The sequence below is a fragment of the Argentina anserina genome, chromosome 5 (assembly GCF_933775445.1).
Source record: "Argentina anserina chromosome 5, drPotAnse1.1, whole genome shotgun sequence".
NCBI classification, from domain to species: domain Eukaryota; kingdom Viridiplantae; phylum Streptophyta; class Magnoliopsida; order Rosales; family Rosaceae; genus Argentina; species Argentina anserina.
This window is the reverse complement of record NC_065876.1, coordinates 28,382,126-28,409,597: the sequence shown is the minus strand read 5'-3', so window position 1 is coordinate 28,409,597 and position 27,472 is coordinate 28,382,126. Positions and strand designations below refer to the sequence as shown.

General features: G+C 39.1%; 4 protein-coding genes and 1 pseudogene across 4 annotated transcripts in view; 2 read left to right on the top strand and 3 right to left on the bottom strand.

The window, feature by feature from the left end:
* Positions 1 to 27,472, bottom strand: part of LOC126793659 (ATP-dependent Clp protease proteolytic subunit 5, chloroplastic) — a 135,434-nt gene that overhangs the window by 43,887 nt on the left and 64,075 nt on the right. The window lies entirely within an intron of this gene.
* LOC126793652 (mitogen-activated protein kinase kinase kinase 1-like) lies at positions 83 to 4,667 on the bottom strand. The gene is made up of 8 exons (XM_050520244.1): positions 3,546 to 4,667; positions 2,887 to 2,971; positions 2,702 to 2,764; positions 1,977 to 2,134; positions 1,695 to 1,767; positions 1,530 to 1,589; positions 408 to 518; positions 83 to 306 (listed from the first exon to the last, which is right to left on the bottom strand). The coding sequence occupies exons 1-8, from the start codon at positions 4,523 to 4,525 to the stop codon at positions 139 to 141; spliced, it is 1,698 nt and encodes a 565-aa protein (XP_050376201.1). The 5' UTR covers positions 4,526 to 4,667; the 3' UTR covers positions 83 to 138.
* LOC126795894 (zinc finger CCCH domain-containing protein 22-like) lies at positions 6,970 to 9,116 on the top strand (annotated as a pseudogene).
* Positions 18,783 to 23,399, top strand: LOC126793650 (uncharacterized). Its single transcript, XM_050520242.1, has 5 exons — positions 18,783 to 20,055; positions 20,220 to 20,932; positions 21,014 to 21,103; positions 21,903 to 22,664; positions 22,844 to 23,399. Exons 1-5 carry the CDS (start codon positions 19,956 to 19,958, stop codon positions 22,979 to 22,981), a joined length of 1,803 nt encoding a protein of 600 aa, XP_050376199.1. The 5' UTR covers positions 18,783 to 19,955; the 3' UTR covers positions 22,982 to 23,399.
* On the bottom strand, positions 24,197 to 25,877 carry LOC126793663 (uncharacterized). Its single transcript, XM_050520259.1, has 4 exons — positions 25,596 to 25,877; positions 25,427 to 25,514; positions 25,006 to 25,158; positions 24,197 to 24,518 (listed from the first exon to the last, which is right to left on the bottom strand). Exons 1-4 carry the CDS (start codon positions 25,726 to 25,728, stop codon positions 24,485 to 24,487), a joined length of 408 nt encoding a protein of 135 aa, XP_050376216.1. The 5' UTR covers positions 25,729 to 25,877; the 3' UTR covers positions 24,197 to 24,484.

The following is a 27,472-nucleotide window of genomic DNA, read 5'->3' as shown; positions in this document are numbered from 1 at the left end:
TTAACATGGATGGGATACTATCTTGCCCTCCATGGATAATATCCACACATACATCTTGCTCCACGGAGAGTCCAGACACAACTTCGCTATCAACATAACAATTTTCTTGATATTATCTGGAAAAATGTTACTATGGACTCAAACAAGGGGTTTATTTACAAATGGATGTCCTAAAAGATGAGCAGCAGTGGGACGATTATCCGGCTTGACTTGTAGGCATTGACCGATGAAATCTTGAGCCTCTCTTGAAAGAGAATCAGGAACCAGAGGGGGCTCCCCCTTTCCAATTTTCCATAATGCCTGCATCTGTTTATAAAGAAGAGCAAATGTTACCCAAACAAAATAGTTAAAGAGATGAATAATTTGTCATCATGAATCGTAAAGAGTCTAATGGAAGTGGCACAAACCCATTCGAGATTCGAGTACGGAACCAGCCCCGTGAGCATCTCCAACACAGTACATCCAAGACTCCATATATCAGCTGGAAGGCCATAACCTTGACTCTTATTATTAACAACCTGCACAATAATAGCTTAGTAAAAAAATTCTAAACACGTGGACACGACATACTACATGATGAAATCATCATAAGCTAGATCTTGGTAAAAAAAAAAAAACTGGTAATATACAAATCTTGCACCTTTCTAAAGTTGCAATGCTTAAGATATCACCTAAATGCTAGGAAAAGGATAGTTTATACGGTATTTCAAGAAAAACAGAAGCTGGCACGGACCTAAAACCAAAACCCCACCCTCTTCGATCAAAATTTTCCATCAGCCTATAAGCTCAAGTCTTGAGAAAATACAGGTTCATACACATATAAAGAACAGTTGACACACCAAGTACCTAATTGAGCAATATTGCCACAAAGATAAAGGAACTGTTGGTTCTGGATTGTTAACAGTCAAAATTACTTTCTGAACTTAACAAAATCTTTCAATATGGGATTTCTGGAAAATGTAACTCGGCTGTTTTAACATAATTTCAGGAAACTACAGAATAGTGCCATCTATAAATGGCTTTGTTCTTTGCATTGATTATACCAGAGACCTTGCAAAATCGTTCTTTTCAAGCTTCATTGATCAGAAACAGTTGGGTATGTTATTCCATGTTTATCATATTTTTCTTGAAAACATTAAAGAAAAAGAAAAAAAAGAAGAAAGCTGTAAAAGAGAGGAATAGAGAGAAGCTGCATTAAGTTTTTCACAAACAAAAAACCGTTTTAATAAGTTTAGTTATATGCATCCTTCTTCTTTTTCCATCTTTTTTATCTCCCTTTCCTTCTCTTTACTGTGACTACATGTAAATACACATGTATAATAACCAAGTACAGTTTGTGAAAGTCATCCCACGATGATCGCCATCAGTTGATGGAAGCAGAAAAAAACAAGCAATTGATTCGTAAGTATTACAGGTAAATCCTCCAATGACAAAGCTTGTAAGCACTCAATTAATACATACCAAAACATAATATGAAAATAACACTTCAAACTAATAAAAATTTCAAAATCAAAAGTCCAGAGGCAAACCTCAGGGGCCATCCAGTATGCGGTTCCCTTGCAAGATTTTATGTCATTCATTCTGGTAGTCTGGAAAGAGGACCCACAACATAGTATAAGAAGAAATAACTCACAACTTTGTGGAAACTACAGAAAAGAATAAAATAAAATTATTTTGGGGAATGAAAGACATACCTTTGCCAGGCCAAAGTCTGCAAGCTTCACCGATCCATTAGCATGCACCAAAAGATTTGCGCATTTAATGTCCCTGAGCGCAAGAAACAGAAAGATGAGAATAGATATCCCGAAATGACAAGGCGAAGGACGATTAGGAACAATGTGATGGTGTGCCACTTGATTTTCTCACTTTTGAAATGTAACCTCTCATAAATATGGCTCATTGGTGGGACTTCACAATTTTCTAAGATCAATACAGCCAAAATCATAATATATATACACACATGTCATGTGAGTTACCTGTGAATCACATTTCGGTCATGAAGATACTTCAGACCTTGCAAAATCTGTCTAGTGTATACAGAGACATGCGAATCTGTAAGATGGTACGTCTGGTACAGATTTTGAAGGGATCCTTTGGTAACAAGTTCCAGAAAGATATAAAGCTTTGATTCATCCTGCAAATACCATTCATAATTTTTTTTAATAATAAACTGGTATAAGAGCTATGAAAAAAATGATCAATTAATAAATGGCCCAACTGCTTAACAACCTACACCTAGTATGGAGGCTACGAGTTCCTCATACTTTTGGACTCAAACAGAAGTATCAAATAGTATGGACAATAGATGATAAGGTAACAACAACAATGCATAACAGTGTAGACAGCATGTTCACAATGATTTAGAGTGAGTTACTTTGTGGGAAAAAAGAAATTGAACAAAGATGCTAACCGCATAAAATAAATCCTTTGAAAGAAAGGCAAAAATCTCTGTTAGTGATCACTGCATACACTGATCTGTACTTGAAGAAATGTGCAGACCAGAATAAAAGATCATCAATGCCATGTCATGAAGTCAAATAAAAGTAAAAGTAATGCCTCTACATATTGTCACCTAAATCAGTAGCACAGTATAACTTTTATATCATTATTGAAGTATGGACATCCATGAGTACTTGCTATTGTAGAAAAGTTCATAGCATAGCAAAAATATGTATCCATGTGTATTCTTTGATAATGGTACCTTTTGTGTGCCATAGTACTGAACTATGTTCTCATGTTCAAACTGACTCAGAAGAGCAATCTCCTGGAAGAAAAACGAAAACAGACAATGAGAAGAAGAATATCTCAGCTAGGTACAACAATTAAGGTAGAATAACAGGGACATACATTTTCAGGACATAAAAAGGAAAGGAAAGCCATTGTTACCTGTTCAAGTTGAGAAACTCTTTGCCTCCCCAGGCTTCCTTGATCAAGCAACGAAACTTCCTTGACAGCAATGAAGTATCCACAACTGAAAGATAGCAAATCCATATTCAACAAAGATCTTGATGCAGAGATAAAAACCAAAGATGAAAATATGGCACCACTCTTTTAATAAAAATCATATGAGAATAACTTGTAAGTACTTAAGTGCAGCAAAGACGAATAATAGTTCATTTAAATAGTGTCAAAAGTTTGTTGCAAGGAAGCAAGGATTTTATCCACGGAAATGAGATGAGCACAAGTAGATAGGCATCCTCACTCCCCTATTCAGCATAAGAGATACCACAACGGCTCAATAATCCATAACACGCCTAGCTCAACACCAACCAGAGTTGGGCCTTTCCATCACTTAATTTTCTACTTCCATCTATCTTCTCCCCAAACTTGAATTTTAAAACAATCACCCTAAAATACTGGTTATATCACTTTAACGTATATTTTACCCGAAGTCACAAGCCTTCCCATGCATTAATGTTAAATTGAATTCATGTTCCTAATTGTAGAGCCAACTTTAAACTAGCAAAACTAGAAGCAGCACCAAAATAACCAACTAAGACATACACAAAATTAAGCAATTACAACGTGTTTCGAGCAGCACTTACTCAGAGATTCCTTCATAAACAGAGCCGAAAGAGCCGCTGCCGAGAAGATCACCCTTCTCCCAAGAAGTGATAACAAGCTTAGGCCTCCCACTCGGCGAAATCCTCCCATTTGGAGAAATGTAAGAAGGCTCTGTGGTGCTGCTGGAACAGTCATCGTCGTTGGAAGTTGTAAATGAACACCCGCGGGAGTTCGCCACCGTCTCTGTAATCACAATCTCCTCCTCCTCTTCTTCTACTTCTTCTTCTTCATCAGAAGACGAAGAAGATGGAGGACCAAACTTTCTCAGCGACTCTCTCTCCTCCACCGGCGCAAAGTCCCTTAACAGGTCCCAAGTCGAGCATCCAGTGTCGACCACCGGAGCCCTCGCCAACGACGGCGGCGGCTTCAGCCCCGGCGGCCGCACTCCTTTAATTCCGACGCTAACACTACTACTACTACTACTACTACTCGCAGTACAACACCCGCTCGGCCCGGCCAACTCGGACTGGGTCGACTCGGCCGCCGCAACAGTAACGCTATCCCTAACTCTATCGCACAACTCCGCCACCTTATCGTCGTCAAGAAGCTCCGAATCGTAAAGATCCAAATCGTCGTCCGGGTCGGGTCGCGGACTATCCGGACTATCCATCCGGTACAATTTCGTCATGGGGAGAACATCGGAGTTTGTGGACCGGATCCTCCGCGCCTCCCAGACGGCCGCGGGTATCTCGAAGTCTTCCGGGCCGGAGAAGCCCATCTCGGCGCAGAACTGCTCGAACTCGCCGTCATTTCCTTCGATCCGGAAGCTGGTCCGGTCGGACAAGTCGAGCGAGCGCGTGTGGAGCGGCGAGTGGGCGGCGTCGTAGTCAATGTGCTTGAGCGCATTGCGGCGCTCCAATTTGGGCCGCCGCGGGACCTTGCTCCGATCCATGGTTTTTGCTTTCGCTTTAGCTCCTTTTCTGCTGCTGCCGCCAGAGAGGAAACGCGGTAAGTGATGCATAGGGAGCTAAACCCATCTAAAGGCTAACCCCCCAGCTGCGCGTGTAGCTCAATCGCGGCCGAGCTCGCTGCTGCTTCTGAATTTTTTTGGCCCGCGAGCGACGAGACGGAGGGGAGGAAGAAGAGTGTTGGGACTTTTTGGGGGGCTGGTAAACGCCGTCGGAGGGGGACAAGAAAGTTAAAGAGAGAAAAGGAGGACGCGGTGCCACGTGGACTGTGCTGGGTGCGGGACCCACGTGAGCTCCTCTTGTTCAGCCTTTCGTATTTGTCCGAGGATGAGTGTAGATTCTGAACTAAGCGTCCATCTTACGTACGAATACATTAATCCACCGCCGTATATTTATTAGCAGTAATGAATGGTGATCACGAGTAAATTATTGGCTTATCATTGAAAGATAAATTTCAAAATATATGAAACAGGTTTGCTAGCCAAAACAATTTTAATTCCCAAAAATTATCTGATAGATTAAAAAACTTTGTGAACAAATAAAATTGTCCTTATAATCCAGACCATTACAAAATATTTATTAATTATAAAAATGAATAAATTTATCTCATAAATCCCTATTTTCTCTCTTACTAAACTCTTTATAACCAATATTTTTATGCTAAATCAATTGTGCTTTTTTTCTTTAATTTTCTAAAAATAAATAATTGGTGAAACTATTGACACTAAATGAGGGCATCTAATTATAGTAGTGGAGATATAGAATATAGATAACTACATATATTAAACTATTATAATATTTTTGTTGAGTTGGGTGTTGCTCTCCGACTTAGGTTCAGTGTCAAAGTGACCAAGCAGATATTTTGCAATACATAAATTGAGGGTTTCACACACGTCAAAGTAGGGGCATAACCACTTAACGGGCTAATAGAGCTATAGCTTAGCCGAAAATAGCTTTCAAATATTACCTAGTATATGTAATGAAGTTTGAGTTGGTGGAGTTGGCTAAAGGTCAAGTGCAATTACACTATGGTAGGACTAGTCTTGGGTAAGATTCTCACATTCTTCTTTTTGGTTTTTTTCATTCATGTTTATTTCTCCTCCTTTCCAATTCTTTCCATTTTCTATTTTTTAAATTCTTATATTTTACAACTATGTCTACTATTTTCAATTAATAAATTTATAATTATTTATACTATTTATCCATTTTCTCACTATCTTTATTTAATTACAATATATTCTTTCAAATTCTATAGATATTTAATTTTCTATAAAAAACATTTTTATGCATAAAATTAGTCTTACTCATTCTTTATTACTAGTTCCGCCACTGCATCAAATGATTAACTAAACTAGGGAATTGAGAAATTAGATGGGCTAATATATAGTATATATATAATATATAATGTATGACTGGTGTCATGATTTATAGGTTAGCTTGAAGTAGCATGTTCCTTAATTAGTAATTTTTGTTATTACCATGTTGCCTGTAGTTAGCTCTACCTCTTGTTGGAATCGGTTATCGAATCACATGTCGGAATCATATATCGAATCATACTGAAATGAGCCATCCTAGTTTTCAAGTTCTTTTGCCTCAGGATATTGTCTCGAAAAAAAATTGTGAAAGAAATTAGATAGTAAAGACAGTTAGAGTTAAAGATAATGAAGGCGACTATATGTTTCTTTGGTTGATGAAACGAACCATATACACTACTCACCTTAATTTTCTTTGTATTTTATATTGGAGAGGGATAGTTTGAGCTATTGCAACAATCCTATACACAAGACAAAAAACACGTACATGTACAAAGACGGACATGAATTGATACAGAATCGTGTAGATGTATATAATATATTATACGTGTAGATGCTTGTATATATAATTGTAACGTAAGGTGGACTTCTCTAGACCTGCACCATCAGTCTTCAAATAAATGTCAAATGTCAAAACTCCCTCTCAAGGTGTGTGATATTTCCACCATATTTTCATATATATCCTAGCACTTTTTATATTAAAAACTCATTCCCACAATTAATCTAAATTTCGATATTTGGACTTTAGGGAGGGTGATAGTATTGAAGATTGGGGAGGGTAATATGTTATTCTCTTCATAGTTATGTAGGACGAGTCGGCTTCGTGTCCGTGTGTGTACTCTTTGTGCTTTGTATGCTCTAGATCAGCGACGAGTTTCTTGTTTCGTCAAATGGTCGTTGCCGCCTAGTGACATGATGAGATTAAGTGTCATCGGATAAATTTTCCAGCGACAATATAGGATGAGAGCTGCTTTATTTGACATTAGGATATGCAAGCGATGTTTCATTGTTTTCAACGGTACATATCTACTATGCTCTCAACTATGTCACCGCTGTTTTATAGTAAATAAAGTCGCAATTAGAGCAGTGTCATTTGCTAGTTGGTGTTTTGTTAGATACTTGTTTGTAGAACTTCGTGTCTTTGTAATAAGGGATTTAGGCTTCATGTCCCCATTTGTATAATTATGGCCCCCGAAGACTATATGCATGCTCGTGGTATGTAATTTCGACTTTGATTATGAGTTATCTACATCGATCATGCCGGAGCCATGGTTTGATTCAACTAACTAATCTTTGTGTTACAGGGAAAGGGAAGGGGAAACTGGCTGAAGAGAAAGAGAATGAGAAACCGAAGAAAGGGAAAGGTAACAAGGCAGAAGGACCACCGTTGGCTAATTACATCAAAATTGGCGAGTTTTCTCTGGCTTGCAGGATGTGCCCTAATCCAGATTGGCACCCAACTTTTCAGTGCCCCAACCTGACTCCTGGTATGTCTTCTTTTAACTTTCCTCATAGATATCCCATAGGGTTTGTGGCATTCTTAATTTGTTCATTCTAGTCTAACGTTTTGTTCTTCTGGGTGTTAACTTGATGTATCTTTTCATTACCACATACATGCATGTTTTCATTAGCTGTGCCTACTTGCACCTCACCGCACACCTCAATCCGTTGTTTTTTTATAATGATTTAACGCTACTGTCTCTCAAAGGAATCGCATCTAGAGTATCACCAACTGTTATGGCTTATAGATTGAATGTAAGAGGCAGTTTGAGTTATCTAAGTAGCAACGTCAGGAGTCCTTTGAATAAGTAATGCAAACAAAGCCAATGTTAAAAATTCTCGCATACAAAAGGACTGTGAAGATGAGAGGGTTCTGGAGAACCTGCTGGACCTTCAATTGCAAGAACAAAGAGACTCTCTAGCAACCCTCAACGACGCCTTAGTCTCCGACCCCACCAATCCCGAGCTCCGCGCTCTCCAAGGGGAGGTTATTCAGGCAATTAAAGATGCTGAGGAAGGGCTTCTGCACCTAAAGCGTGCAAGGTTATTACAAGAAGTCGATTAAGCTCTGGGTCCTTCTCAACACGCCAACAAGGATGTCAACGCAGAGCCTCTTGATCCAACAGAGAGTCTTGATGAACCAAGTTACAGTGTTGGATCAAAATCTAGGTTCCCTCACTCTGATGGACATTGGTACAACGGTCAAGTTATAGGACTGGATGCTTTTAACACCGCAAAAATTGCTTTCCTCAACCCTACTTCTGAGAACATGCTGATTTGCAAGTTCTTTTTACAAAACGTTGTCGATTTGGTAGTACTTGCCGCTTATCACATGGAGTTGATGTTCCACTCTCCTCCCTGAAGATGTATATACCCCAACCGTGTGGGTGAAGTCACTAGTAGGGTCAAGAATTTGGGCAGTCTCAGATGGTGAAGATGGTGTTTGGAGAAAAGCTGAACTTGAATCATGGGACGGTTGACTTGGGGTTGGGAGAGTTGTTTTCCAAGATGACGGAAGCTCTGCAAATCTTGGAGAAGAAGCTATAACATTATCTGAGTTTGCTCAAATAAGTGATGAAGAAGATTCTAGCTCAGAACAATCTGATTATAGTGAATTTGAAGATGATGCCCCTCAGGGTTTAGGATTTCTTGAAAGCACCCTACTGCAGAGGGGCATTCAAACATAAACAGCCACATTTGCTATGTGGGAGAATCACACCCGTGGTATTGCTTCCAAGATGATGGCCAATATGGGTTACCTTGAAGGAATAGGTCTAGGTGCATCTGGACAGGGTATTGTAGATCCCATCTCTGTGAAGGTCCTTCCACCAAAGCAATCTCTTGATCATGCTGTTGAATCTAGTGAAAAGGAAGAGGGTGAAGGGGATCAAGGAAAGAAGCGTAGCAGAGGTGGCAGAAGAAAACGTGATAAGAAGTTTGCAGCATTGACAAGAGCAGCAAAAGAAATGAAGTCAACACCTGATATGTTTAGCTTTATTAGTAGCCAACTTGCCATGCATGGTAAAGCTTTGAATGTTGGATCAGCCAAGAAGCCGCAGAACAAAGGGTCAGGGGAGGGCAAGAAAGTTAATAGGCGGGATCTGGTGGCGTACGTGGAGGAAGTGAAGGAGTTGAAGATACGAGTAGGGAAGCTTGAAGAAATGGTGAGTAGAAACAAAAAAGAGAAGGTGGTTTATGAGGCTGCAATGAGAAAATTGATTGAAACTCGGAAAGCCTTGGCAGAGGCAGAGACAGCTCAGACTTCTGCTTCAAATGCGGTTGTCAGTAGAGAAAAAGAGAAGAGATGGCTTAAGTTTTAGGATCTACATTATTTTAATGTATATTATTTGTAATCATAGGCATACAAGGATGCTAATTCTGTGGAACTATGATGGTTTGTGATCACAGTGAGCTATATTTTGTTATCACTCTGTTAAGCAAGCACGGGTTCAGATTTATGAGATAACCGAAATTGATGTCAAAAAAAAAACTGTGATAGGAATAGAATATGTTAAATTGAAGTTTTAATGCAAGAGAGGGCTTACTGATTCCACTGTTGAGGACTTGAACTGCAACTGGCCTGGACATTCTTCAGTAGTTGTAATTCTAGACAAATGCTCTCTGCTTTCTGTTACCAAGAAACCTGCAGTAGCACAAAAAAAGTTCTATAGTGAGTAAAACTGATCTAAAACAAAGTCTCCATGAAGTAAAAAGTCCCCAGGAAGTAATAATTAACCTGCATGAGATTTGGACCAGTATGTCATGACTCATAGGGTGTATACAAAGTGATCTATTTTACAAGTCTAGACATAGCTTGAGCAAAAAAAGATGGACAGCCTGCTTCAATCCTTCTAACTGCTTTACCAGAAGCTATGTGAATATTGTGCCAAATTATGGGATTATTTTAGTTTTTTTAAGATATGTGTCAGTCTATCATTTAAATAATCTTTAGTTTCATCAACAATATGATCCAGGTCTCCTAATTTGCTCAACTTAAGAGGATAGATACCGATACTTGTAGTATGTTGTTTGTTGTTATGTGGTCACCTCTAACTTTTTCCCTCTTTATCGCAGAGCTGAAGGAAAGGCTAAAAGAATCAAGACGTAAGGGCGGAACATTTAGGGCTTTCCACCCTGATGACGTATATTGTTTTATCTGTCTATCGAAAGACCACTGGTCTTCAGCATGCAAGTATCAGTTTAATTTGCCGAGGGGTGCAAAAGTTGGACCTCATGCTGAAATTGTTTGTATGTGCTGTGGTGAGGTTAGCCCGCACCCTGGTGAGCCGGGTGTCGACTGGAAGGCAAGAGCGCTTCTCAAGCCTTGTATTTTAGGTAGCCCCGAGGCTCTAAGGAGGATAGCCGAGGGCATTGTCAAGCAGGCAATAAGTTCTTGACAAAATGTACGGGAAAATTTTAATATATATTAATCTCACATCCGGTGGTCGATATTGTTTTGTGAGTAGTGTCAGAAAAATGATATATATTGTCAACTTGTCGGATATGGGATGTATACCATACATTGATATATAGTAGATAAACTCAAATGTCCGTGCTAATAGCTAGTAATATTACAAAGGCAGCTAGAGCTAATTAAAGAGAACGAAGGCCATCATATTTCTTGTTTGAACCAAATACTAACAATATTAAGGTCATGCATCTTTTGTTTGTTTCTTTATTTTGGATGGAGATAGTTTGAGTTATTGCAAATATTCTATACAAAAAACAGAAACATGAAACCGGAGAAAAGAGTTCAAAATGCTTAGCTAGCTGTGTTGTTGAATCAATCAATATCTAGGAGTCTAGGACTAGTAGAAATTCACACAAAATAAAAGGGCCTGTGTTTTTGAAAGGAATAAAGGGTCAGTGTTTTGACAGACCGATTCTATTGACTACGGATGGATGCTTCTAACAATTCTGACCTAAGGTGGACTTTTCTAGACCTGCCTCAGTCTTCTTATAAATGTCAAATGTCAAAACTCCCTCTCAAAGTGTGTAATATTTACTAATTTACACATTCCACCATATTTTCCACATCTATCCTAGCACTTTTTTTATTATATACAAAAGCAAAATTGGTACATGACACCTCCTATTGATTAATCAATTGTTGTTTGAGACGAACATATTGCATTATCTTCTAAACCTTAACTTCAGTAACTTGATAAAATGCCAATCGAAAATTTTTAGTCTAATGTTTTCACACTATAGCACACCACCCACCCCGGTTAGATAATTCTAGTGCGTAATCGTATGAGTATGGAATGTGTTGATTTTAAAGTCCTTTTTGGAATCTGAAAAGTTTATGTTGTAGACATGTATTTTAATATGGTGTCATTATCTATGTTGTATCACTTACTAGATGTCTCTAGAGTCCTTATGTGTCTAGAATTATCCTTTGTTTTATTTAAGAAGTAGCTTAGCTGGTCTGGGAAGATGAAGAAAGAGAACAGCTCTGTACAATCTGTTTTTGAGTAGAAAAGTCTCCATTCAGTTCATCTCTGTGTGTATTTTCTGGTTTCTGGTTTGTTCTTCTTCTTTGTTGGCTTATTGATCTTGGGCAGGAGAGATCTGCTGCTGTGTTTGTTTCTCTATCTGCTACTGTATCTGTTTCTTTTCATGGTATCAGAGCCTCAAGGGCTGGTAGGTACTGTGTCATTCCCTTGGAGAAGAAGATCAATCAGTGTTTGAAGATTAACCAGTGCTGGTGCAAGAGATGGAGTCCTCGAGTCGGAGTGTCGGCCTTGGCATAGAGCTACTCAACCAATCAAATTACAAGATGTGGAAATCTTGTATGCAATCCTATTTGGTTGGAGAAGAGTTATGGGCTGTTGTTGGTGGATCTAATATAGCTCCGCCGGAGAACATCGAAGCAAACGCTGAAGATCTGAAGAAGTGGACAACATTGAATGCAAAGGCAGAATTTGCACTAAAGAAATCCATTTCTCCTGCCTTGTTCGATCATATTATGAATTGCACTTCAGCAAATGGTATTTGGGAGACTCTCAACAGGCTATTCAACAAGAAGGACATTGGACGGCTACAAATGTTGGAGAATGAACTAGCCAATTCAAGCCAAGGTGATCTTTCAATTTCTCAGTTCTTCTTAAAGATTAAAAATTTGTGTTCGGAAATTTCAGTATTGGATTCAGATGAACCTATTTCTGAAGCTCGTGTGAGAAGGCATATTATTCGTGGGCTGAGAAAGGAGTACACTCCTTTTGTCACTTCAATTCAAGGATGGGATCGGCAACCGTCTTTGGAAGAGTTTGAGAATCTGTTGTCTTCTCAAGAGTCTCTAGCACGACAAATGGCTGGGATTTCACTATCAAGCAATTCCAACACCGGGGAGGCACTCTATGCTCATGGAAAGAAGAATTTCAGATTTGAGAAGAAGGAGTTTAAGAGGCATGACAATGATGGACCTCGTGAATCTTCCTCTTATTACAAGAAGAAGATTAAGTGTCATCGGTGTGGTAGGCCTGGTCATATCAAAAGGTTATGTGATGTGAAGCTCAATTCAGGGAATTATGCTAGGAAAAATGGTGGCCCTCATGACTCAAGTCGTGATGAAGATGAAGATAGTTGGGGGAAATGTTTCATGGTATCAACTACTCAAAATGGTGGCCCGTCATCGGTGGTGGAATCAACTACTCAAAATGCCTTGGCTTCAATTAATTTCCAGAATGATTGGATTGTGGACTCCGGTTGTGGCCATCATTTAACCGGTGATGAATCAAAGCTCTCCATGTTACAACCACACACTGGAAATGAAGCTATGGTGACAGCAGACAATACAGTTCACAAGGTTGAGAATGAAGGCACTGTGGTCATCAATGATGGAGGTAACGATTCTATCACCCTAAATAATGTTTTTCATGTTCCTGGCATGAAGAAAAATCTTTTTTCTGTCCCAAATGCTGTGGATGCTGGTTATAGTGTTTTGTTTGGGCCACATGATGTTAAATTTCTCCGGAATGTTAAGTTTATAAAGGCAGATGTTGTGCATACTGGTAGAAGGGTAAAAGACACATTTGTGTTGTCTGCATCTTCATCTTATATTGACAAAGTGAGCTGCAATGAGAATGCATCTTTGTGGCATGCTAGATTGGGGCATGTGAACTTTTTTAAGTTGAGAGTTATGGTTCAAAAGAACTTAGTGAATGGCTTGCCTAGTTTGACAACTTTTCCCAGCAAAGAAGTGTGTGAAGGGTGCCAATTCGGGAAGTCTCATCGTCTACCATTCGGAATCTCCAAATCCAGAAGCAAGGCTCCTTTGGAATGCATTCATGGTGATTTATTTGGTCCTACTAGAACTCCTTCATTTTCTGGTTTTCGTTATTTGATGATACTTGTTGATGATTATTCAAGATATACATGGGTTTATTGTATTAAGCACAAATCAGATGCCTTCTTAAAGTTTCAGGAGTTCAAAGAAAATGTTGAAGGGGTTCTAGGCTTGAAGATTAAGCGGCTGCGAACTGACAATGGGGGAGAATTTATTTCAAATGAGTTCTTCTCTTTTTGTCGCAGATTTGGAATAAGAAGGGAACTTTCATGTGCAGAGACTCCACAACAAAACGGCATTGCCGAAAGGAAAATTAGACATCTCACGGAGACATGTAGAAGCTGGTTGCATGCTAAAAACCTACCTAAAGCTCTTTGGGCAGAGGGTATGATGTGTGCAACTTATGTGATGAATCGGTTGCCTTTGAGTCCAAACAATATGAAGACACCTTATGAGTTGATGTTTGGAGAAAAACCTAGTGTAAAGCACTTCAAAGTCTTTGGCTCAATTTGCTATGTTCATGTGCCGGAGTCAAGGAGAGGGAAGTTGGATGCAAAGGCGAAAAAATACATTTTTATCGGTTACGATGAAAGGAAGAAAGGTTGGAAGTGCATGGATCCAACAACTCACTGCTTCGTTGTTTCTAGAGATGTTGTTTTTGATGAGATTACTTCATATTATGGGGCAGCTGCTAGTGGAGAGTCAAGGCTGCAAGACTATGAATTTGTGGATTTGCCAACATCCTCAAATGTTCCTAGCACTACTATGATTTCATCTGATATGCAGCAAGGTGAAAGGGGGAGCATTAATTATGGAAATGGAGCAGAGATTGAAGGTGAAAGAGCTTCTGAAGATGGTTATGCAAGTGTTGTAGCAAATCAAAGACCAAGAAGAACTATCATTAAGCCGGCCCGTTATCGAGATGAAAACTTCACAAGCACCTATTCCTGTTTCTTCTCAGGACCAATTGATGATGAAGAACCTACTTGTTATGATGAAGCTAAATCAAGTGATCAATGGAGACAAGCCATGGATGAAGAAATGAATGCTCTTATTAAGAATGAGACTTGGGATCTTGTTCCAAAACCCGAGCATGTGAATCCAGTTACATGTAAATGGGTTTACAAGCTGAAGAGGAAGGCTGATGGCAGCGTAGATAGATTTAAAGCTAGACTGGTGGCACGTGGCTTCTCTCAAAGCTATGGAGAAGACTATGAAGAGACTTTCAGTCCAGTTGCCAAGATGACTTCGGTTCGTGTTGTCATTTCCTTGGCAGCTTCTCAAAATTGGAAGCTATGGCAACTCGACGTTAAAAATGCGTTTCTATATGGTGATCTTGACAAGGATATTTACATGGAGCAACCTATAGGATACGCATCAGAGGGTCATCCCAGGCATGTGTGTAAACTCAAGAAAGCCTTGTATGGCCTAAAACAAGCGCCGAGAGCATGGTATGGAAAAATTGCTGAGTTTTTACAATTTTGTGGTTATCATTCTACTGAGGCGGATTCTAGTCTCTTTGTTAAGAAGGATGGAGACTTGCATATGGTGGTTCTCTTGTATGTGGATGATATGATAGTGACTGGAAGTGATGAAGTTGAGATTGCCAAGCTAAGGGCAGAATTATCTACTCGATTTGATATGAAGAACCTTGGTGAGCTGAGCCATTTCCTTGGCCTGGAAGTGAAAAATATGAAGGATGGTGTTATGTTATCACAAGAAGGTTACGCAAAAAAGCTAATTGAGAAATATGGGCTGAAACTGAGTAAGAAAAGATCTACTCCTCTTGACACAAGTGAGAAATTAAGGAGGGATGAAGGATCATTCTTACCAGATGCTAAGTCCTATCGTTCCCTTGTTGGTGGCCTTCTCTATTTGACAATCACAAGGCCAGATATTGCTTTTTCAGTTGGACTCGTAAGCCGCTACTTGCAAGAGCCACGGAAACCACATCTAGAAGCAGCCAAGAAGATTCTCAAGTACATCAATTCTACTCTTGATCTGTGTCTCTTTTACAAAAGTGGTGGTGGTTTCTTGTTGAATGGTTATACAGATGCTGATTTTGGTGGAGATTTAGACGAAGGAAGGTCCACATCTGGTTATGTATTTCTTTGCAATAATACAAGTGTTTCTTGGTGTAGCAAGAAACAAGATGCAGTCTCTTTATCTACAACAGAAGCAGAGTACAAGGCTGCTACACTTGCTGCACAAGAGTGTGTTTGGCTGCGAAGACTCATCAAGGATGTTTATTATCAAATTGACAAGGCTACTGATCTGTTTGGAGATAATCAAAGTGCTATTAAGCTTGCTTATAATCCAGTATGCCATGCTAGAACTAAACACATTAAGATTCAACATCATTTCATTCGGGAGAAGGTTCTTGATGGAACTATCAATAACAAGGAAGTGAGGAGTGAGCTCAATGTTGCAGACATTTTCACAAAGATCCTATCTAAAGGTCCATTCGAGTTTTTGCGTTCAAAGCTGGGGCTGATTTCCAAAAATAACTTTAAGGGGGAGTGTTGATTTTAAAGTCCTTTTTGGAATCTGAAAAGTTTATGTTGTAGACATGTATTTTAATATGGTGTCATTATCTATGTTGTATCACTTACTAGATGTCTCTAGAGTCCTTATGTGTCTAGAATTATCCTTTGTTTTATTTAAGAAGTAGCTTAGCTGGTCTGGGAAGATGAAGAAAGAGAACAGCCCTGTACAATCTGTTTTTGAGTAAAAAAGTCTCCATTCAGTTCATCTCTGTGTGTATTTTCTGGTTTCTGGTTTGTTCTTCTTCTTTGTTGGCTTATTGATCTTGGGCAGGAGAGATCTGCTGCTGTGTTTGTTTCTCTATCTGCTACTGTATCTGTTTCTTTTCAGAATGTACGTAGCAGCACGTCTTCAAACTTTTAATCACGCACTTCACTTATTTCTCAGTTTTGTGATTCACTTTGATTATCAAGATTGCCGCTTAATTTGATCAGCATGGGCAATCCAATCTTTCCATGATGAGTTTCATGATCGAGTTGAGACTCAACACCCTAAAGAGAATACTAATGGGCGACGCGGCGACAATCCTAGTTACTAGTTTCACCACATTTTACTGTATTTTGTTTTTCTCTTCTGATCAATTGTTAATGTACTATTGAATGTTTGACACTTTATATATATATATAATTAAAGCAGTATCTTTAATGGCTTTATAGGCCTTAATTAAATCGCGTCCATGTCACATGTTAAAATATTTTCATGCAACCACTTATAATAGATTGAGATTTAAACTCAAACAGTAGGTCTTGAGACACGAACTTCCATGAGCTTCACCAAAATAGGATCGCTTTAGGGTTTCTTGCAAAAAAAAATATTATTCTCTACAACAGCGCATCCATTAACATTGTCGTTGGACGGGAGTTACGACGTTGGTGACCTAACATGGGTGGTTGATGATGGTGGATTAGGAGAGGCCGACGGCTCCTAGTGCGGTTGCAATGATGTTCTCGTTTGGGGTCTATGGTGGCGAACTGAGATGGTGTTGATGCGGCGGTCGGAGTTGGGGAAGTGCAGTGCGTTGGTTACTTCCTTGGTATTTATTCTAGGTCGGATCTGATGCAAGTGTTGCTTGATTGATCTCTTGTAGGTGGTTGTCTCACCGTCATGGTCTCGAGTGGTACTCTTATGGCATCTGCCGACATGGATGATAGGGCGGCGGTGTTGTGGTCGGACGAAGAGTGGCTTGTCAACTGGATCTTGGTGCTACTTCTCTCTTTGGGACTTTGTGGAGAGCCAGGCTCGTTTTGGGATTGGGATTGGGTCAATTTAGGTGGCTTGGGTCATTTGGCCCAGGTCTTTTTATGTCCTTGTTTTAGGTGCTTTGTCGTCCCTTCTCATTTGAGCGAGGGTTTAGGGTGTTAGTGGGTTGGATGACGGTCGTGTCATTGGGTGTGCCATATCATGGTGTTTGTCATATTCATGGATTATTTTGACGTCGGTTCTTTCTTGGTGTCGATATAATGGGGAATGTTGTCTTTAACATATATGCTGGCGGTTTTGGTGTATAATGCTTATTAATTGGAGCGGTTATCTTCTTGAGATTGGTTGTGAGGAGATATTTAATGTTTCTTGAAGGTTTTAAGTTACAAATGAACTTTTTTTTGGGTTCTTGTCAATTGTAATAGTTGGTTATTGGTAGGGAGGGGTGTGTGGCAGTTACATTCACCACTATGTTCTTCCTCAGTTTATATTGTTGATTTATTTAATATATTTTTACTTCTAAAAAAATAGGTATTTAAACTCCAATCAGAGTTGACGAGATTCGAACTTAAGTATAATGGTCGGTTGACTCTTACCAACTGTGTACTTGATCACTTTGTGTTGGTTGACACTATTTTTTCTTGATGTAAAGTTTTTCGAGAAATAGAGAAACCTAGTTTATGACATTGAATCAATGTTTCTCATGCTTTGCATCATATTTTACAATTTCATATACTCGATAATAAATTTATACAATATGCTAGCTCTTCATACTTCTCCACACATGGCTAACCTTCTAACTTTCGAGATTGTTTTTGTTCATACTTACGGAGAGGTCAATACAGTGGCACAATTTTAGCTGGCCATGCTCTTCTTCATCATCAGAATTTGAGGCTTCAATCCCCTAATTTTATTTGAACACTATGCTCTTATTTAGTGTAACGAAATAAGCTGCCAAATCAAGTTTGACATGCTTTTTAATCAAACATGCTGCAGATTACTTATATATACAAGTATACAACATAAAAATAGAGCTAAAAGGAGAAAAAGAAGACAAACACATACAGAAGATTACATATGTTTGTACGATTATAGTATATTTCCATGATAGAGTGAGACCTAATGTCATTAATTAAATCACTACCGTTGAAGGTATCTGTTTGCAAGGTCTCAATTTCTAACTAAAAAAAAGGTCTCAATTTCTATTTAAGTTTCCAACAGTTTGTCTTTATTTAATTATTTTGATCAAAATATAACTTCATTAACAAAACAAAGATGATGTCGGTTTTGGAAGTTGGAACCTAGACCAACCAAACTCATCTTGTGAAAACTTGACACCCGACTCACGCCTTTTCACAAACAAAACTCGTCTTGATGAAAATAAAAAGATTTAAAAACACAAGCCTTTGATTAAGAGTAAATTGATGCGAACTATTTATATGAAACAACAAACCCGCATGAATTAAGAGCCCGTTATTGTTACTACTCGATAGTCGGCTCTCATGATTCTTATTTTTGTTTTTAGTTTTATGAAATTCAATTGATTGAGCCTTGTTTCACTCCTTTTTAATAGCAGTTAATCTGAAGGCCACTGTTACTTAATTAGCTCCCTCTCTCTACAATAGAGTAATAGACCAATTAAATCCATTTATAATCCGAGGACCATAGGCTAACCTATCAGCCTCCACACTAATCACTCTCGAACTCTGATTAACCTTACACCCTTTTCTTCGTTTTTGCATTAATTAATCCCGGTGGGTTGGTCTTTGGTGTGTTACTAGATAAAAATAAAAATAGGTATATATATATTTGGTAATTTGGTTATAAAAAAACGAAATATTTTTTCGATGTAGAATTAAAGGAAAGAAAAAGAAAAAGAAATTATACCTAAAGAAGAAGAGGCTGTTCTTGATACGTTTCGTTCCGCAGTGTCTAAAACTAAAACAACACACCCTCTCTTCCTCTCTCTCACCCGAAAACCCAATTCCTATCTCTCTCTCTCTCTCTCTCTCTCTTCTTCGCTCTCTCGCTCGCTTCGTCTCTCTCGCCAAAAACCGAAAACAAAACCCTATTAATTTCCAGACCGACTCTAATCCCCCTCATTCCAATCCTTCTCTCTCCTCTCTCTCTCTCTGCCGCCTCGTCGCTTCTGTGAGACTCTCTCTCGCTCTCCGCCTTCCGAAACCGCCATTACTGAGGGGCAGGGGCGGTTATCGAAACGGTTACGTTCCGGTCTCAATCGTCAATCACTGCAGCCCTCCCTTAGGGTTAGTTCTCTCTCTCTCTCTCTAGTTTAATCTCCGTCGTTTAATTTCGGAGGATTGAATACCTCTAGGTCGTTCGAGAGAGAGTTACAGAAACAGAGAGAAGGAGGAATTCGTTGTGTGTGCTAGGGTTTCTGTTTCGAGCGCATTCAGTCTCTGATTTCGCCGTCCCCTAGGTTTTTTTATTTTTTTGTTTTTCTATTTTCGTTGATGTTGATGTTATTGGTGGTGCTCCTTGTATGATTGGACTGTTGGTGTTTTCGTGGGGGAGAGTTTTGGTTGGTGCAGCCATAGTCACAGAGCTATTGCTTATTCGTGTTTCGGAGTTGGAGATGAGGGTCCTCTGAGTGTTTGTGTGTGCAATTTTTGCTCCTGCAAATCCATCTTTCGTTCGGAGATGGAGGAGTAGACAGATTGCTCTCTGTGTTGGTTTTTTTTTCGAATAACTTTGTGTGGTAATAGAGGTCACCCTGCCGTGGTCTTGCGCATCGCTCGCCCTCGGTTAATAAGTGGGTGGAAACTTGGTTTAGTTGGTTCATATGGCGCCGGTGTAGTTAGTCAGGTGTCGATTTGATTATTCGGCAGTAATAAGGCTTTGGTCCAGGTGTAGAATTTGGGGACTTTATGTAGAAGAGGAGCAAATATACCACCTCGAAGTGACTGTGTGGATACTTTATTCATAAGTTTTGTGGAGGGAAATCCTAGTTGTGAGTTGAGACTAAACGCATCTGTTTGATTGTGAAGTGGAGAAAATAGGTATAGTTGAGACTTCAGTCTCTTTGTGGAAGTTTAATAAATTGGGGAAAAAGGTGGAGGTGGTGAAGAAGGTGAGACGTGTTTCTGTTCTTATAGCTGATCATGTTCAGTGCTCTTTATGGGGAAAAGTGAACCCGCATTAGCTCCAGAATGGCTGAGAAGTACAGGCGGTGTTACTGGGGGTGGCAGTTCAACCCACCATATTGCATCATCTTCAGGTAATGATTTTGTTCAATTTTTTTGTTCCTCATAATTTTGTCTGTTTATATGCTATTATGCTACACAGGCACTCATATATGGATTGTGGAGACATCTATTACATGCTGAATATATGTTTTAGTATAACACAAAGTATCTTGACTGTTATGTAATGCTTATGTAGATGTTCCGTCCTTGGCTCACTTGAGAAATAGAACTTCAAGAAGCACAAGTGACTTTGATCCCCCTCGCTCTTCTTATTTAGACCGCTCGTCCTCCTCTAACTCCCGGAGGAGTTCTAGCAATGGCTCTGCAAAGCATGCTTACAGTAGTTTTAATAGAAGCCACCGTGATAAGGAAAAAGAAAGATTAAATTCTGGCGACCCTTGGGACCGTGATTCTGACCCTTTGGGAAGCTTGTATACCAATTTGCGGCGTTCCCAGTCTATGGTTTCCAGGAATAAGACTGAAACTCTGTCCCGAAAAACTCCTATTGACTCAAAAAGTGGTAGCAACAGCAGTCATAACAATGGCAATGGGCTGATTTCTGGGGTAAGAGTTGGTATTCCGAATTCTGTGTTTGATAAGGATTTTCCTTCACTTGGAACTGAAGAAAGGCAAGGTGTGCCTGATATTGGAAGAGTCCCATCCCCGGGATTTACCTCAGCTGTTCAGAGCCTGCCTGTTGGCAATTCAGCTTTGATTGGGGGAGAACAATTTAAATCAGCTCTGGCAGAGGTGCCTAATGCTATAATTGGAAGCAGTAGTTCAGGATCATTTTCGGTTCAACCAATTGCTGCTGCTACTTCAGTGAATGGGGCTTCCGTTGCAAGTGCTGGTCTTAATATGGCTGAAGCATTAACACAAGCTCCAGCAAGAGCTCGCACTGCTCCCCAGGTAACTGAGAGGTCATATTTGTTATGTGATATCTGAAGAATGAGTACCTATGCTATTCTAACAAATCACATTCTTGTGCAGTTATCTGTCCAGACACAAAGGCTTGAAGAATTGATTCTCAAGCAGTCGAGGCAATTGATACCAGTGACACCTTCAATGCCGAAATCTTCAGTAAGTGGAATATCTGCATGAAGTTGTTTGATGGGTGTTAAACTGTTCTCTTTTAATATTTTGTATTTTATTAGTAGTTGGAAGTTCCTTTTCACACACCCCCTATATGTCATGGATTGGTGATATCAGACTCTTTGGCACTAGATATTATGTTCGTGTAAGAATTAGTTACTGATATATATGCATTACACTGAGAGACCAGATGCATATTCATCTCATCTCTCGGAGTTCTTTCTTGTTTTTATTTTTTATTTTTATTTTCTTCTGCAATTTGGTGTTAGACAATTAATGAATAATAGGTTTATTAATTTAAATCCTGAAAGGTATCATTCTGCACCGTGCAGCCAGTTTGACTTCGCTAAAAAATGAGTTGTAAGTTCAGGCTATCTATCCTGAAAAGGAATACATAGATGCTTCACTCAGTAACTAGGTTACTAAGAGGTTTGATATAAGATGGGCACTACATCCATCTCTTTGTTGATAGATAGAAGGGGTTGGAGAAGTGAAAGATATACGTTAACAGATTTTGTTTGAAAAATGTTCTCTTCATTGAGGATAGGTGACATGAAAACGAATATTTCTTTTTTGAGCAGATGATTGCAATATATGCTCCACTATGCAACTAAGATGTCACTTGTATTCTATCACGTGCCCTTGTAAATTTTCTTAGTAAGATTTCAGGTTTCAAATCAATGATCGTAGGAATTATGTTTATGTACACGGACATCCCATGTTTACTGGCAGTTAGATGCTGTTATCTTTTTTTAAATTTTGTTAAAAGTTTTGTATTATCTTTCAGGCTCTCAGTTCTTCTGACAAGTTAAAGCCCAAAACAGCAGTCAGGGCTGGTGAGTTGATTGCACCTGTTAAGGTTGGGCAGCAGCAGTCCTCTCTATCGCACCATGCCAATCAATATATTCATGGGGGACCTGTCAAGTCTGATGCTCCAAAGACATCTCTGGGGAAGCTTCATGTTCTCAAACCAGTGTGGGAAAACGGTATCTCTTCTCCAAAGGATATCACTAGCCCCACAAGTAATGCAAGCAGTAGAGCAGCAAATAGTCCGCTTGCTGTTGCCCCTCCTGTTGTGTCCGCTCCTTCAAGGAGCCCTAACAATTCAAAGCTTTTGGCGGTTGAAAGAAAAGTGGCCGCTTTGGATCTGAGATCTGGAACCACTTTGGATAAGAGACATTCTTTGTCTCAAGGCGGCCAGAGCCGGAATGATTTCTTTAATCTCTTGAAGAAGAAAACCTCCATGAACTGTTCGATTACTCTCCCAGACTCGGGTCCTGACAGTTCATCTCCCACCACGGAGAAATCTGGTGACATAGCTAGTGAAGTATTCGGTGATCTTGTGAGTCCTCACATTGAAAATGGTGGTGAGGTGACTGACAATGGTGATAGTTCTGAAGAGGTTCATAGATTCTCTGGTATTGGCCCAAGTGTAGCAGTTTATTCGGATGAAGAGGAAGCTCGTTTCCTTCGGTCTCTTGGATGGGAGGAAAATTCTGGTGATGATGGTGGTCTAACAGAAGAAGAGATCAATGCCTTCTATGACCAGGTAAGAAATTTAATTCTCATCCCTGACTACTTTCCTGTGAACTGTTATCATAATTATATTGTTGGCATACTACTGCTGGTGCAATATGGTGTATTGTAGTATACAGTTTTTATTGTTACTTTGCTCATCTAAATAGTCCAACTGATGAACATTATCACTAACTGTCTGTTTTTATGCAGTATATGAAAGCGAGACCATCTTTGAAACTGAATCGAGGCTCGCAGCCAAAGCTTACAACACTGCCCGAATCTCATGCAACTAATTGTGGTGGGGCAACTACTGAACTGAGCTCATCTGACTCTGGGTCTGAAGCTTGATTTACTTTTCCTTACACATAGATCCAAGAATTTTCAATTTTTTGACGGCAGATGGTTAGTCTCTTGTCTCTTTGTTTCGGGAAAAAAAAAGTGAAAGAAGCTGATGAGTTTGGTAAGAACCAAGATAATGGGTCTGGAGAAGAACTATGCATTCTGCAAATAGTGCAATAAGTTACAGGTGCCCCAATCCTGTCTGCCTAAAATGGTTTTTTGTTTAGGTTTTTAAATTTTTATGGGAGAGCATTGGATATGGGCTGTTTTGTCTGCAGTGGGAGATGATGATGAGAAAATTGATACTTTGGTGTATTTTGGTCCTTGTTCTTCCTCTTTCTATTAGGGGGTTTCATTCTACAAGAATGGCTTATTATGTTTTGATCAATTTTACGGAAAAGAAGAAATCAAAAGGGGTTTACTTTTCTGTTTGGTGCACTTTTTTTTTTGGTAGTCATTCCATTTTATTTGGTAGATCAATCATTCTACAAAATTTCTTATGTTGGTCAAACAAATGTGTAGTTGTTTAATTATGTACAGTTTATGTTTCTGGGCATCAGTTTCGTTGGGGAAGGCGTGCTCAAGTCATGTCACAACCAAGCAGTAAGAAGGATTATATTTGATACGGGTAAGGAACTAGGTTGCAAACTTGCAGCGCTTCACAATCTAAACCAAAAGCTGCACATGGGTGTTGTTGAGCAAACAAATGTTTACAACAGTCATGCTAAAATGCGCTCTTTGCCTACAACACTAATAAGAGTAGGATATGTCTGCGCGTGTCTTGATGAACATTGGTAACGCTGATCCAATATGCAAGTATTTCTATCATAGTTCTTTGGAAGGCCAAGTAGAAGGGGTTGGTCGGATCAATTAAGAGTTTAGACGCAGTGCTAGCAAACAAATTTGGATCAGAGTTCTTTGATGGTCGTCAAGTGTTTTCATCTAATGTCTAAACTCATGAGGGTGGCCTCCAATATCAAATTCAGGCAGCAAACAGTCATCCGGTGGAATAAACATAAAAAATTTCACATTGGAAAAGCCATGTATCAGTTTCACAAATTTCGAAAGATGGGTTGTAACCAAAAAAAAATTAGAAAGATGGGTAGCACAATTTAAAACCCAACTAGGACATGAACTGATGAAATTCTTCTCAGCAAGTGCTTAAACCCCTTATGAAGGAAGCATGCTCCCTTGAAAGGGCGACCTCAGGTATCACACTCAAGCAGCAAAACAGTTATTCAGTGGAATTAAACATAAAAAAAATCACTTTTTAATAAGGCATTGGCTCAGTTTCGCAAATTCAGAAAGATAGCACGATTTCCACAATATACATATACAAAAACTGAAAAATACCTTTTATACCATCTATTAAATTTGAAATTGAACCCTATTTGCGGTACATTTGTTCTTTGTCCAATTGATTGAAGGAAGTAAAATGATACATGAAACCATGCTATTCCCTCCCTTGTGAAATTCAGATTCCCATGGAAAACTACTTGTCATAGTCCCTACTTACTCCGGGTGAGAAGTCCAATATATAAGCCCACTGCAGGAAAAATAAAACCACAGTTAAACTAGATGGTAACTGTAGTAGTTGCATCACATACATGGAACTACATTCTAGCATGTGCTTGCAAGTACTTAAGCAAATTCACGTTCACGTCTGGGTGTGATTCGAACAAAGGAATGTCATTGTGCATGGAAGACAACCAGCAGCCGGCATCTTTACATGCTCAAAATTGATTTAGCGGATATGTGACTAACATGTGAGAGAGAAATGTGATAATAGAAAACTCAAGCTGATTAAAACTCAAAAAGCTATTTAGGTGCATAAATGCAATGAATATCCAAGTAGAATTGTGCACGACTTGAAAATATATCAATGAGGCACAGCCGTACATTGAGAAATTAAACAAGGAAAGCCATCAAAAACAGTATGCCGGTCAATAAGGAGTTTCCTTGTTCATAGATTTAAGAGAGAGAGAGAGAGAGAGAGAGAGAGAGAGATGAGGATCTCAAAAAGACAATTTTACCTGACCAACACGAAAACAGCTTGCAATACACCGGCAGTTCCTGTCCACACCGAAGGGCCGGTAGTCACAAGTGAATCCTGTATTAGCAAACCCACAGATGCGGCCAGCGATACAAAGGACACAACATAAGCGATGAACAGCCAGAGCTTCAACCTGTTGCAATTCAAAGAAAGTTCACAACCAACTTCAGCAACAAGCAAACAGCAAACGCAACAATATGATGGACCCTCTTATCTGTAGACAGATACAGCGAGTTCAATCTCAGATAGAATCATTTAAATGTTCATACTTTTAGTTAGGCCTAGATCATCTAAGGAGTGTACTAAGCTCCTGAATTTCAAGATTTTGAATTTCAATACTGAATTGGAATTAAAATTGAAACCTTGATCAAATACTAAGAGCTGGGGATCAAATAGCTCACCTCCACTCGCCTTCTTCGTAGGGAGAGTAATCAATGTCATCCTTCTTAACGCAATTGAACATCAAAGCAGCCAAAGAAGCAAATATACCTGCATAAATCCCCAAATCAAAACCCTAAAAAAAACCTGAAATTCACAATTAACGGAGGGCGGAGTCGGGTCGGGTCAGACCTGGAAGGTAGTGAAGGAATGAGACGGCAACGGTACTGCAGACGACGGCGTCAACCCAGAACCACCAGCCGGCGCCGAACACAGCGCCGGCGACGCCTGGCCCGAAGATTGCCCAAAGCTCCGGCAAATCCATATGTAGCTGCGGTCGGTTTAATCTAATTCAGCGCTTTTACCAGTTCGCGATTACGAACCCGATCGGCTCCGTTGGCCGGAGTTTAGCAAATCCGATCTCGGAGTTCAAACAACTGTTTAATTGCTTCTCACTGACAGCGAACTTTCCCCTCTGAGAGCCTCTCGCTGTGTTTAGCTCTATTAAGGCAACTTTTATAATTTGTTCCCCTATCCTTTTTATTCAACAAAATTATGTTGAAGCCCTTTTTATGTGATAGTTTTCTCTTTCAGGACTCTCTTTTTCTCTTTCAAGTTTTATGCGCATTTAGAATTTACTATCCGGGAATTTCTATTCATATCTAAAAAAAAACGTATTTAGATCTTTCCACTTAATAGATTATTTATTTATTTATAAATATTTAAAATACTATTTAATTTATTATATTTTTTTCATAAATACACATAATTAAAATATCATTATTACATATCAAATCAATCTATTATCTATTAATATCTTTTCAATTCTACTTTTATTCAATTATTATAAACAATTCAAAAAATTCTTAATAATTATATAATCAATTTTCTCAAATTAATTTTCTCTTTCACTCCTAAAGTTAATAATTAATAATATGCATTTATTGATTTAAAAGTCACCGAATTGTAAAATCAACACAAAAAATTCTAATATCTATTGAACAATTTGTTCTCTCAAGTCCTAACCGAAGTTTATAAAAAATTCTATGTAACGTTTCAAATGATACATGAAGATTAATAATATTATTTATTGTATGTTTTAACATTAAAAAAGAATAGTAAATCATCTTATTCAATTTATTCTGAATTGGAGTTTTCCAGAAATAAATACATAAATAATGGATTGACGAAAAAAGAAAATAATAATTTATATTCGTTATTTTAAAATAGTCTGGTGGAAATAAGAGAAGGTATGTACCCTAATACCATGATTAAGGACCCTTTAGCTGCTAAAGTTTTTGAAAATAAACATGTAAATTCGGGTGTGGAAGTATTATGATTCTTTCTATGATGTAAAAGTCACTATAATTATGATAGGTCATTTTATGGACAAGAGACGCACCCTAGATGGCACAACATGTAAACGTATAAATTAGGTAAACCAAATTGGAGCAAATCCATATATAAAATAGAAAATTTCATTGAATGACGGTTTTCACAACTCTCTCTTTTAAGGACACTACAATTTTTTTACTTAAAGAAGACCAATTTTACATTAGCATAACTTATGTTATACCAAAAATACTCTCTCCCTTTCTGACTTCCACTCTCCCTCAAACCCACCACCCACTCTCGTTTGAAACCCCAAAGCCAAAGAGGACACCTGTGATGGAGTTGATCTCCATCTCTGCAACCGTCCAACAACCACGATCCTCATGCTAGCCGTCACGTCCTCCTCCTCTATATGTCTCTGAGCTCATCGGAGTCACTGTGTTTATCTCCTCCTCTGCTCCCCGTTCCTAATCAATTCCTCTTCGCCATAATTGAATTAGAATTCTTCGCCTCCATTGCGCTTGACTAGATTTCCTTTGACAATTCCCTTTGATATGCTATCTTTGGTGGCGCGTTAAAAACGGAGACTAAAAGCCTCGACAACGAAGGCTCAGCTTCTCGGGGTGACGGAGGCCCGAAGCCACAACGATTGGACAACATAGGCTCATCTACACGATCTAGAAGCCACAAAGCCTCTGATTTTCCACATGACCTTCGATTTGGCGCCACCATGTCGA